At 42.9% G+C, this 12,209-nt stretch overlaps 1 protein-coding gene and 1 long non-coding RNA gene across 22 annotated transcripts in view; one reads left to right on the top strand and one right to left on the bottom strand.

Moving 5' to 3' along the window:
• Positions 1–644: 644 nt before the first annotated feature.
• Tanc1 (tetratricopeptide repeat, ankyrin repeat and coiled-coil containing 1) overlaps positions 645–12,209 on the bottom strand; it is a 259,962-nt gene continuing 248,397 nt past the window's right edge. For all 21 annotated transcript variants that reach the window (XM_074070867.1, XM_074070878.1, XM_074070870.1 and 18 more), the window contains 7 exons: positions 11,210–11,333; positions 10,749–10,924; positions 8,784–8,916; positions 7,352–7,443; positions 5,525–5,671; positions 4,289–4,389; positions 645–3,658 (listed from right to left, as the gene is read on the bottom strand). In XM_074070867.1, the coding sequence (XP_073926968.1) occupies positions 2,251–3,658; positions 4,289–4,389; positions 5,525–5,671; positions 7,352–7,443; positions 8,784–8,916; positions 10,749–10,924; positions 11,210–11,333 (2,181 nt within the window). In that variant the 3' untranslated portion in view covers positions 645–2,250. The remainder of the gene's footprint in view (positions 3,659–4,288; positions 4,390–5,524; positions 5,672–7,351; positions 7,444–8,783; positions 8,917–10,748; positions 10,925–11,209; positions 11,334–12,209) is intronic.
• LOC141422574 (uncharacterized) lies at positions 5,665–10,517 on the top strand. The gene is made up of 2 exons (XR_012447215.1): positions 5,665–8,657; positions 8,908–10,517. It is a non-coding gene; the product is annotated as an uncharacterized lncRNA (long non-coding RNA).

The following is a 12,209-nucleotide window of genomic DNA, read 5'->3' as shown; positions in this document are numbered from 1 at the left end:
ACTCAGTGTTGCCTGACACAGCTTCTCTTCCCAGGAGGACTTCACTTCCCAAGTTCATGTGTTAATGGGTGCTTTATAGGAAAGGCAGGACAAGAAAAAAAGATACATTTTATCTTCTTCCCCATTTTCTTTTTTGTTTTTAACCTTTATAATTTAAATATATGGCTTTAAATAAGGACTGAAAGTACTTTTTTAGACTTCTAGTGATAGCAGTAGTCAGATAATCTAAAGTTAACCTAGGCTTAACATTCCAAGATAGAATTTTATCATAATACAACAGTTTAATACTCACTCTCAGTCACACTGAAAGTATGTGGGCATAAAGAGAAATACACACTTTTTAACTGAAAGATAACACAAATGTGAAGAATAAACTGTCATAACAGCTCAGCATGTTGCCAGTGTTTTGAGAATTACAGTATTAAAGATACTGTTGCCAGTGAAAACAGACATAATTAATAGATTGCTTTTCCTCCTGCTTTCTTTCTATTTCTAGAAGCTGCCATCCTTATTTTGAAATTATAAAATGAAATTAAAAGTGCTTTTCATTCTTGTCTCTAGGGTAACAAAGATTTAAAACAAGGCAGATAGCTGTCATGGGGATGTTCTCTGCTTATTCATTGAATCAGTGAATGCAGACCCAATTCTAGTAATAGTCTTTATTCCTTAGGGAAAAGTACAGTAGTTGTGCAGAAATAAAACTACATAACAACAGAGTAAGACTTTCACAAATATTAAAAGAAAACAACAATAAATAAGCCATAGTAGTTATAGCAGAACTCACAGAAAGCCTATAAAAATGATAAAGCTGTTTGTACAAAGACACACAGGAACAAACATTGAAGAATGACACCATAAGGTTCCTATTTGTATAAAACCTTAATGATGTTCACAGGAACTTCGTAACTATTCATCTAAAAAACATTCTGCAAATATAGAACTTCCTTTTCCCCAATTCTAGAAAATAAATTTCACATCTCGACATATAAAACAAATACACTCTCATGTCTCTCAAACCAGCATTTTAACATCCTCCAATAACACACCATTTTCATATAAAAATACCTTTAAACCAAGGTTCATTCCTGTACCTTATCTTTACAAATGAATAATCAGTTTGGACTTAAGTAGCACCTCAAAGGTGTTCATATAAATGAGATAAAGTGCCGTTACTGGTATACTGTTAACATGCCATAACATATCATTCAGTGCAATAACCAGCATGGATGAAGCTTACAAAGAACATGCAAATATATGGGGTTTTGTTGTTTGTCTTTGTTTTTAACTACTTCATAATAGTTATATTTACAATTCTGAATAAAACTAGGCTAGCTGATATATACATCATGTGTCTAGAAAGTAATGATTGCATAACAAAACAAAAGCAACAACCAACCATCCCTTAAGTATTCAATTTAAATACTGTCCTTAAAAGACTTTGGAAGGCTTGTTTTGGGAACATTATCATTGTTAAAAGTAGTTTTGGAACCACTTGGGAGCTAGTTTACAACGCCACTAGAATGCTAGTCTTAGTATTTTAGCACAAATCTGACCTGAACAACAATCATGATTCCAAATAGCTTATCCTGTTTCTACATACCATGAATATAGTTTACAGAAAGGTTCCATAAAAAAATTCTGAATAAGAACCATAACATGGAAGTGTTTGTTTAATCCTCTTAAAATAAGGGAATGATACTTCATATTTTGCTTAACAAAATTTTAAAAAGGAAAATCAACTAGACTATGCTTATAATCACACTTATTTTGGGCTAAATATACATATAAATTGGGATTTGACTGAATGGAACTAAAAATTTCCATCTTTTCCAGAATATACTTGGACATTATGTCAAGTCAAAACCTATTATTCTTTAATAATGGTCATTTTTTTTCCCCTCTAAATAAATACTGTGATTTTACAACATAGCAAAGTCTGGAAGAAAACCAAGGAATTTCACAAGAGAAAAGCGGAGTTAATGTTTTCTTGGCTGTCTTAAATTTTTAACTTGATACATAAAGCTAACTGTAGTTTTCAATTCTGTTTAGCATACTTTTTACGGTGACTTCTAGCTACTTATAAAAGAACTTTTATCCTATGTTTTTAATATATGAATGGCATCAGATCCACCCAAAGGAAAAAATATGGCTAAAAAGTAACTTTTACGATGGAAAAATAACCATTTAATTATTTACCACTAGAAGCCAACAGACTTTTCTAAATTCTGAAATGGATCTCCTTTTAAAGGCTCACACATTTGACTCTATGAATGATCGCTTTGGTTTTGCCGAAGTGAGGTGGCTCCTGTGGGCTTCACTACTGACATGAGGTGGCTGTTTGGTGATGCCTTCCTGGTACAGATGAGAGACACTCTTAGTTATCCTGTTGTCTTGACAGTGGACTGGAATTTGGCACTTGTTTTCTTCTGGCTCCTTCACCTGAGCCCCATTGTGTACACTTCCAGTCAGTGTGGAAACAGAACAGGCTTTGGCTTGACTGGGATATCCTCCTGGTTTGAGAGAGGGCTTCTCCGAGTTGGCTGTGTTTGTGAGTAGTCCCTCTGTCACCTGACAGTGCCAGGTGCGGTTGGGAGGATTGCTCTGCTGCTGGAACCTTGCAGTCTTGTCCATGATGCCCATGAACGGGGTATTGCGCGGCCTGTGTTCAGCAGTACCACTCTGCACCTGGTTTGCAACTTTGTCTTTAATTCGAGTGTCTTGTACTTGGACCTTGAAGCCATCTGAAAAACTACTGCTTGAAGTCAAACTACTGGTTGAACTTGACATCTTTATGCTGCTAGATGGAGAACCAGAAGAGCCTGAGCTGGTGAGGGAAGCTGGATGTCGCATGTCACTACAGCTTGTTGATCCACCCTGGCTTGGAGGGGCTACGTCCGCAGCCACAGAGGCATGAGACAGGAGCCTCTCAGCAGCTTTGACCTTGCTTGGTAAAGGATATGCGCTACCACTCTCGCTGCGCTGCAACTGGACATTCTGGCTGGAGCCCAGCCGATCCCCAAAGTGGCTGCAACTAGCTCCCATAATGAAGGGACCTGTTCCCTCTAAATGCTGGTTTTTGCCCCCAGCAGCAGCTGCAGGGATTCTACCTGGCATGGGACTCGGGGGAGGATTCTGAGAAGAGACTTGCATTTTTGTGTTACTGTTTCTCATGCCAGACACCCCTGAGCCCAGATGTTGGTTGGTCTTCACTATCTGTGCCTGTTTGGTGGGCTGCATAACCAGTCCCGGTTGAGCAACAGTCTCCCTCAGGGCCTTGTTCATACCCACTCTGCTCTGTGGCGATCCTGGCCTGCCTTTGGACAGTAACCCTTCTTGTAGGTTTCGGATATATGGGGAAGGGACAGATGAGGGTGGCTGGGACCTGGGAGCTGGGGAAATGGATTCTTCCTGTGGAAAAGTTTCTTCCTCTTCAGCCTCCTCAAGGTGGAAGTGATCATTCAGCCCAGGGGTCGGGGCGTCCTCTTCGTTGTCAGAGTCATTGGGTGGAGCTGGCAGCAAGCACTGCTGTTTTTGCTGCTGGCTCTTTTGGAGTTGTTTGCACTCCTCTTCTACACGGGCCAGAAGCCTCTTAATTTCCTGATTGGTGGGACAGAGTTTCACAGCCTCCTGCAAGTCAGCCAGAGCTGCCACAAACTGCCTGCATATGAAAACATAAGATGTAATTATAACCAATGAATAAACAACTCTGAATGCAACTGTTCATAGCTGGGCTCAGAGGAAAGAAGGTAACTGAGTGAGGTCTGACCACTTATGGAGGTTACTAGGTCCTGTGTAGCCCGCAGTTCCTCAGTTAAGTGGCAGTGCTGAATTCTAACCAGATCTGTGTGACTCCAGGGCCTTCCTCTATCTCTAAAGCTCCCTGGGCTGGTATGAGATTAGGTAAAAGTCAGTGGGCATCACAATCCTGCTCGTGTTATCTTCACCAGCCTCACTGTGCCTCCTCTTACTCAGAAGTCAGACACAACCTCCTCCCCTGCTCTTCCTCCTTTAGTTGCCAGTCACATGAACTCAACTATGTTCTCTGTGTAGCAGCAAGTTTCAGCTGGGCTAGGGTGGGAAGGAACAGTTATTGCAACGTCAGGAGACGACAATAAAAGGTTAGGTAATACTACCACTGTGCCTCTTAGAAGCTACTAATGTAGTATTAGAAGAGACGGGGGGTATCTGAGTAACGCTGAGGAAACAAAACTTCCTCAAACTCAGCTAGCAGGTTTGATCCCTCAGGAAAAAAGCCTCCTCTACTCAGGTGGGGGACTCCAAACGGTACCTGCTATTTCTCTTCGCTCTTGCCCTGGCATAAAAGGCTTCGTAGGACTTGGGCTTCAATTCCAGAGCCTTCGAAGCAAATTCTTCTGCCATGCCAAAGTCCTGGTGTCAATGGTTAAACACATGTATCAGAAGCAGCACTGAGATGAACACAGGCAACTCTTTACTGGGTCTGTGCTAAAGGCATCACAGTATGGGACACACTAGAAAGGGGAGAGGGGAAGGTATGTTCTCCTGTGTTTTGTTTTTGTTTTTTTTTTTTTGCAGTACTGGTGTTTGAACTCGGCCTCCTGCTTGCTAGGCAGGCGCTCTACCAGTTGAACCACACCTTCAACCCTTTTTTGCTTTTAGTTTTTTTTCAGTTAGGGTCTCAAGTTTTTGCCTGGGGCTGGGCTTAGACCCGGATCCTCCTCACCTAGACTGCCTGTGTAATTGGGATTATAGGCATCCATGCCACACCAAGCTTACTTGTTGAGATGGGGGTCTCACTAACTTTGCCTGGGCTAGCCTCAAACTGATATTCCTGATCTTGATCTCCATCTCCCAAGTAGCTGAGATTATAGGTATAAGTTACTGTCCCTGGCTTTTCTTGCTTCAAATTTAGATAATCATCACAGCTGTAACAGTGCAGTCATAAGAATGCAGAAGAGAAGCAGCAGCTGATGACTCAGGAGAAAGAACAGCGGTGGAAGCAGCACACACAAGGTGAGGACAAAAGCCCATGGTGGGAAGAGGGCTTGGCAACAGCGCTGACCAGCCAGTGTCCATATGCTCCAGCAGGAAGGTGTGCACTTGGGAAGCAGGTGGGTCAGATTGGGATCAGGGAGGATGAAGTTTAAAAAAATCTAGTAGAAATAAGTACCCAAACATCTACTAGTGAGAAATTAATGGAGTCAACCACTACTAGTTACAAATTAGCTAGTTAGGCCTTCTGAACAAACCTAAGAAACACAAGGCAGCAGTTGTAACAGACATTTGTGTTGGAGGAGCAGCTGGTAAATTCTTGTTACTGGCAGTATCACGGCTGGGGAGGGAGAGGAGCAGTTTGCATTTGCTTCTCACCACTCAGCAGAGGAAGCTACACCCAGGTGCATCCTGTCAGCTTCTGCAGGAGGTCCCTGGGGTGCCAGGCTCACACAGTCTGCACACCATCAAACAGGTATTCCCAGAATCTGGCTTTCAGCACTGTGACAGTCCCACTGAAAGGACTAGGTTGGGATAATGGGGCTCAACTTACATTTGTTTTTCTTCGGCATCGAGACAAATTGAGATACAGAGAAACTCTTAGTTCATTGAATGGCCTCATGTCCTCCCCAACTCCTTCTCGAGGAAACTTCCTTAAGGCATATTGGTACCGCTGGGCTGCCTCCTTCATCTTCCCTTTCTAGGGTTCAAAAACCACAGAAATTTATCCCTTTCCAGAGGAGCTAAAATGCACAAGTTCCCATACCCCGAAGACCTCCTGTAAAACCACTGTAGCAAATCAGAAGGAGCCAAATGAGTAAGTGCCAGGGTAGGAACTCAGACAGTAACTCATCTAAACACGCTTGGGCTTCGCTGTCCTCATGTGCGTCTGCAGCATGCTTGCACAGTGGGGAAGAGCACAGCTTTATATGAAAGTGTTTGTAAATTGCCAAATTGATAACTATCAATCTTAATGCGTCAGATTATCTTTTCAGTTCTGTATGTTAGAATTACTTCAAGAATGATCTCATCTGATGATATTTTAATGCCAAATATAACAAATCAGATGAAAAAATGATGCAGTTTCTAAGGCAAGTCAAGTCTTGTGGATAAACGAGCTTCCTGCAGAATAATAATTCCTCTTTTAAGAACTAAAGCATGGGCTATAAAAACCAGGACAGCACCACATCATTTTCAAGGCTAAAGAAACGTATTTGCTCAGTCAGTCCCAGTGCACAGCAGGTGTGCAGCTTGTTGAAAATAGCCTGGTATTTCTGACATAATTGCCTACCAACATCCATATTAAAACTACTTCGAAGCCAGACAGTACATACTCTGAACTCAATTTCAAACTGATTCCAAGCCAGGAACCCTGCTGGGTCATGCTATATGCCTACTTATTTGTTGCTATTTTAAAAAGTAGGGGAGGGAGCAGGGAAACTTACAAGGTAGCAAATATAGCTGCCTAGTAGAAAAGTGATTAAAATTGTCCCAGTCTTGTGGGTTTTTTTCCCCACAAGAATGTAAAGAATAGTGATATTTGTAAATGATCTATACACCTATCTAAACCTGGCATTGGCAAACCACAATTTCAAACCGAATCTGGCCACTGCCTATGTTTACAAATGAAGTTTTACTGGGACACAAGTGTGCTCCTTTACCTATGTATTACTGTGGATGCTTTGGTACCACCAAAAAGGACATACCAGAGTCTGCAAAGCCTGAAACATACACTTGCTGGCCTTTTACACAGAAGTGTGCTGATTTCTGATCTGCACTGATGTCTTATTTTGGAAAACTTAAATTCAAATTTATGAATCTGTAAATCATATTTTCTGAGTGAAAACAGGAAATTATCTCATGAATAATTATTATATATTACTTGACTATATATGACATAAAAATGTCTCTAGAAACAGTTCCAAATTCTAAAAGTTGATAGAATGAACAATTAGAGAGTAAAGGCTTAGGAGACTGAATTGTTCTTTTCTTCTAGAAATGTCTCTGGGATGTTCCTTTTTCACATGCTTTTATGATCATGCCACCACTGTGCAATGGGAAAGGCTAAGGTACCTCCTGTCTGATGAACCAGCCAACCTAGAGGTAACTCCTTCATGCCATGGCTTCAGGCAGGAAGTCACAGTCACAGCCTCAAGCAGAAGCTCAAAAAATAATGGCTCTCAGACACAGAGAAGGTCTTTCCAGCTCTCCTGCTAAGGGATTAAAGGAACTCTGGAAGTGAGGCCAGGTTAACAACTTTTCAAACTTCCATTACCACTAAGTTATGTTACACTGAAGTACAGCTACAGCCATCCAACACCAAACTACAAGTTTGCTTGAAGTCAGTTACCACAGCATAGAAAGGGGTGATACTACTTACTTTGTACATGACATTCCCTTCCTCCATTAACTTCTGTAAAAGTATAATCAAAATATCAGGTTTGGAAGTGGCCATTGCCCAAGCAGCATTTCCTGTAAAACAAACATGCTTTCAGAGGTGCTTCCAAGGACAAAGGAAGGCAGTTCAGTTCTGTAGCCCCCACAGCTGCACAACACTTAAACCAACCACTGTCCTGGCAACTGGGCTCCTACTGTTTATGTCTTGGGTTTCCAGAGAGCACTATGAAGAAGGAAAGGGAGTGAGATGCTAGTGGTGAGCTCTGTTAGCTTCTAGTCTGTTTTACACTGAACCAGCCACAGGTGGAGAATGGTGCCTGCAAAGTCTATCCTTACTGTTCTATTGAAAAAAGTAAGGAGAAACTAAGGAACCCACTCCATCCCTCTCCTTTGAGGGATACAACAATGAAACCAGGCCTCAAAGGAATTTCTCTAGCTCCCTGCAGTGGCAGGGCAGATTGACAAAGTCTGCTTTTACAGTCCACTCTGAGGCATCCTAGCTCAGCCTTCCTATCCCATTCTACCTTGCAGCCACAACCTTCTCTCTAGCCCCACTCTGAGCACTTAAGGGTGCTGTGGGGAGGAGTCCTGACAAACACAGGCTTGGGAGGCATCCTACCAAGCTCACACATGATTCTGCTACTGACTATGACCTAAGGGAGCTCAGCTAATTCCCTGTGCCTTGGTTTTCTCATGTAACATGACTGTATCAACATTACCTACTCACAGAGCTATGGGGAAGGTCAAGTTAAAATGAGAAACTATTTAGGTCAATTCCTGATGCTGTTTAATGCTTAATGTTGGCTAATGTCATTTTTGCTGCAGTCTCTACCCACAATGGTTCTTGATCAATCAGGGACACTCCAGTTTCTCCTTCCTCCACAACTCTGAATGGTGTATGATGCTCCAGCCAGCCACACAGACAGGCCTTTCCTGCTCAGGTCCCTCCACACTATCCTCAAGCAATCCCCATCCTTTCCCCAAGGAGCCTCTCACCCCTTCCTTCACAGAAGCTGTGCCAGGCTCACTGCTTCTCCAGCCACTAACCACAACAGCTCTAGAGCAAAGGACCATGGCCTGGTTGATCCTCAGAAGTACCTGGAGAGCCCTCCAGGCTACAGTGCTCAGCTCACCTACAACTACAGCCTGGTGTTAGCACCAGGACATGTGTGATTCCAGACTGGTACTCCACCTTAGCCTCTGCTCTCCACCCACTCTGGCATTGACAGCACAGGCGATCTCAACATTTTGGATGACTGTGATGATATGAGACAGGGAGACAAAGACAGGTGAGGGAGGACGCTGTTCAGACATCTGATTCTTGCCTGGGAATGGGAATCTTTCTGCCCCTTCATGTATTCTAAAGTCTGAAGTTAGCCCCCTCACCCTGCTGAGCCAAGCTGGGGTTCACTGACCTAATTTGGCTCCTTTTCTGAGTAGTGTCACCACTACAGAGGTATTTCGACAACCAATGGCTCTGTCCAAGGGGCGCATTCCACTGTGGTCCACATGTTCTATCACGGCTCCCTTTTCCACCAGGTACAGCACCTGCAGCAGTGAGAAGAGAAAAGGCCTGAGGAGCAGCGCCTGGCAGGAGCCTTGCCACTGCCTGAGCCTGCCTTTTGGCTCCCATTCTAGATGTCTGGCCACACGGGATCCTAGAATGGAAACGAAGCTAACACACGAGAAAAGGAGCTACAGCCCATAGCTAAAACCGTCTCTGTTGAAGTGGCTTTGCTGTCAGTGAAAAGCATGTTGTGCACAGGGACCTCAGGCACCAAAGACAGGTATAGACACATGTGCATGAAGAGAGGATAGGCACCCTTCTTCTTAGGCCTCAGACAGGAGACTGTCACCTTACATGCAGGGAGGCTCCTGCAGTGAACTCCAGCATACTAACAGGGTCTAGCAATGGCACCTTAGAAACACACAGAACCACACACAATCCTAGATCACAAGCTGCAGAGATAAGCAGTTTGGACCAGATGGACCTGGTGTAATTCACTTTAATCCTCTAGCCAGAGGCTTGGCAAATCCTGGACTGTGAGGATGACAAGTGTGAGGCCAGGGTAAAAGATGTGATGTGATAAAAAAAAAAAAGTATTGTTTGGACTAAATTACTTTATTCACTCTAATTTCTCTACTTAGTGGCAAATAAACCTGTAACCAGTTTAGACTTTCATTTGGATCTGATAGGATATGCTTCCCAGCAGCCCTACAGCTATTCAAATGATACTAGAGGAGTTAATATCTAGAACATACAAAGATATATAACTCAAAAAACAGTAATAAAACCAAATTAAAAAGTGAGTGACAGACTTGAACAAATTATTCCTCCAAAGATGATATCCAAGAAGCATATGAGAAAGCATTTGATTTCACTAGTCATCAGGGAAATGAAACTCACACCCATCAGGATGCCTACTGTTTAAAAACAAAACAGTACAAGTGTTTGTGGGGATGTGAAGAAATCAGAACCCTTGTGTACTGTTGATGTGAATGTGAAATGGAGCAGCAGTTGTGGTACAGCGGTGCCTTGAAAAGTTAAAAATGAATTCCAAATGATCTGGCAATTCCACTTCTGGGTATATACCCCCAGAGAACTTAAACCAGAGTCTTTAAATGATTCTTGTCCACTGATGTGTGTTTACTGATAGACGAATGGACAAAAAAACATTTATGATGCTGGCTGCCAGTGGCTCACACCTGTATCCTATCTACTTGGGAATCTGAGATCTGGAGAATCACAGTCTAGGCCAACCCAGACAAGGAGGTTTCTGAGACCCCATTTCAACAGAAAAAAGCTGGGTGTAGTGGTATGTGTCTGTCACCCCAGCAACAATGGGAAGTGTAAAATAGGAGGACTGCCATCAGGCTGGCCTGGACAAGAATCGAGACGCTATCTACAAAATAACCAGAGAAAAAGGGGTAGAGGTGTGGTTTAAGTGGTAGGGCATCTGCCTAGCAAATCAAGAGCCCTGAGTTCAAACCCCAGTGCTGAAAAAAAAAAAAAAAAAAAAGGACAGTTAATAAAAAACTAACTCATTTAATTAGTAATTTCTCATATGTAAAAGTGATTTTTGAATGATTTATGAATTCTATTTACATGGAATACTATGAGAAAATAAAACTACATGTGTACAAACACATTCATGTATGTGTCTGCAGTACATGTGATTTCTAAGCAGATATTTTTCAGCTTCTAAGAGTATACTGAAATCTTGACTACAGTACTTGAGTGGATTGCATGTCACAGAATTAGACACACACACACACTGACCAAGTCAGCACAGCCTCTAAAGACCGAACAGTTCAGTGCTGGGCCTGCTGCCCACAGGCCCCACACAGGTGGAGGGGAGAGACCACCTGTAGGTACTCACAGTTTCTGCATCACCATAGAAGGCGGCTAGGTCAAGGGGAGTGCGGCCATTCTTGTCTGTCTGGTCTATCTCTGCTCCTTCTTCAACCAGATACTGAACCACTGCCCTGTGACCCTTCAGACAAGCCCAGCTCAATGCTGACAGGCCCTCTTTGTCCAGAGAAGAGAGGCTGGCACCTGAAAGGAAAGTCCACTCATAGAACATAAGCCTTATAAGATAACACGTGGAAGCCGAGCATCCCACAGCACATAGTCAAGCAAATGAAGTCTGGAGCCAATGGCCAGATGGTCATCACTGAAGCTGAGCAATGGGCATGTGTGTGTTGGGGGGGAGGGGCGGAATTCCCTAACACAAGTAAATACATTTCCGTAGCAAAGTTAAAATTGGAAGTAGAAAATACTATGTGGGTTTGCCAAAGCTTGTCCTTGCAAAAGAAATCTATGCACAGAGACTGCTGCTACCTTTTGAAAGGAGGAATTCCACAGTGCTCAAGTGCCCTTCACAGGCAGCCACCATGAGGGGTGTCCGCCCCTGCTTGTCACTCAGGTTCACATCACAGCCTCGTTCCAACAGCAATCTAACAATCTGAAACAAACACTCAGAATTAGTCTCCCTTCTGCATTTTAAGCCATATTCTCTATACCCAGGCAGCTTTCTCAATCTTGTAAAGTAGGTAATAACTGTCTTCTTTAAAAACTTTCTGGGCTGTGATACATGGGACCTGTAAATCTTTGTACTGAACAGAATCTTTTCCTGAATATATGCTCAGTTCATTACCAACACACACACACACACACACACACACACCCACACCCCCAGGAAGAACACTAATTGTGGAGGGGGCTGTCAGTTACAATCAAGTAAAGACAGGACGCCACAGTGTGGGAGATAGGATAACTAAGGATAGTTCAGCCAAGGAAGGGGCAAGCAGTAGTTGTTTGTGTCCCTAGCTGGTGTTGAAGCTAAATATAGCCAGCCTTTTGTATCTGTGGGTATTAGTGGATTCAGCCAACAACACATTGAAAAATACTTTTTAAAAAAGTTTCATCTGTACTAAACATGTATATACTATTTTTCTTGTCATTATTCCCTAACAATTATAATGACTACTTACATGGTATTTATATTGTACCAAGCTTTATAGGTAATCTAGAGATGATCAAAAGCGCACAGAGGATGGATGTGGGTTATATGCAAATCTGCCATTTTACATAAGGGACTTGAACGTCTTCTGAGCTTGGTATCCCTGGGAGTCCTGGAACCAATCCCCTACCAATACTGAAGGATGACTGATACTACAAGAGAAGGGTATGCAGGCAGGAGTAGCTGGAGAAGAAAGCTGGAGGACCACACCCTCAGGTAATGTGCTTTCCTAAGACTCAGGGTTGGAGAGAGAGCTTGCTCTACTTTATTTATGTATTCATTTATTTAGTGGCATGGCGGATGAAACCCAGGGCCTTG

This window comes from Castor canadensis, chromosome 4 (genome assembly GCF_047511655.1).
Source record: "Castor canadensis chromosome 4, mCasCan1.hap1v2, whole genome shotgun sequence".
NCBI lineage: Eukaryota > Metazoa > Chordata > Mammalia > Rodentia > Castoridae > Castor > Castor canadensis.
The sequence above is the reverse complement of the archived record's forward strand: the minus strand, read 5'-3'. Positions and strand labels throughout refer to the sequence as shown.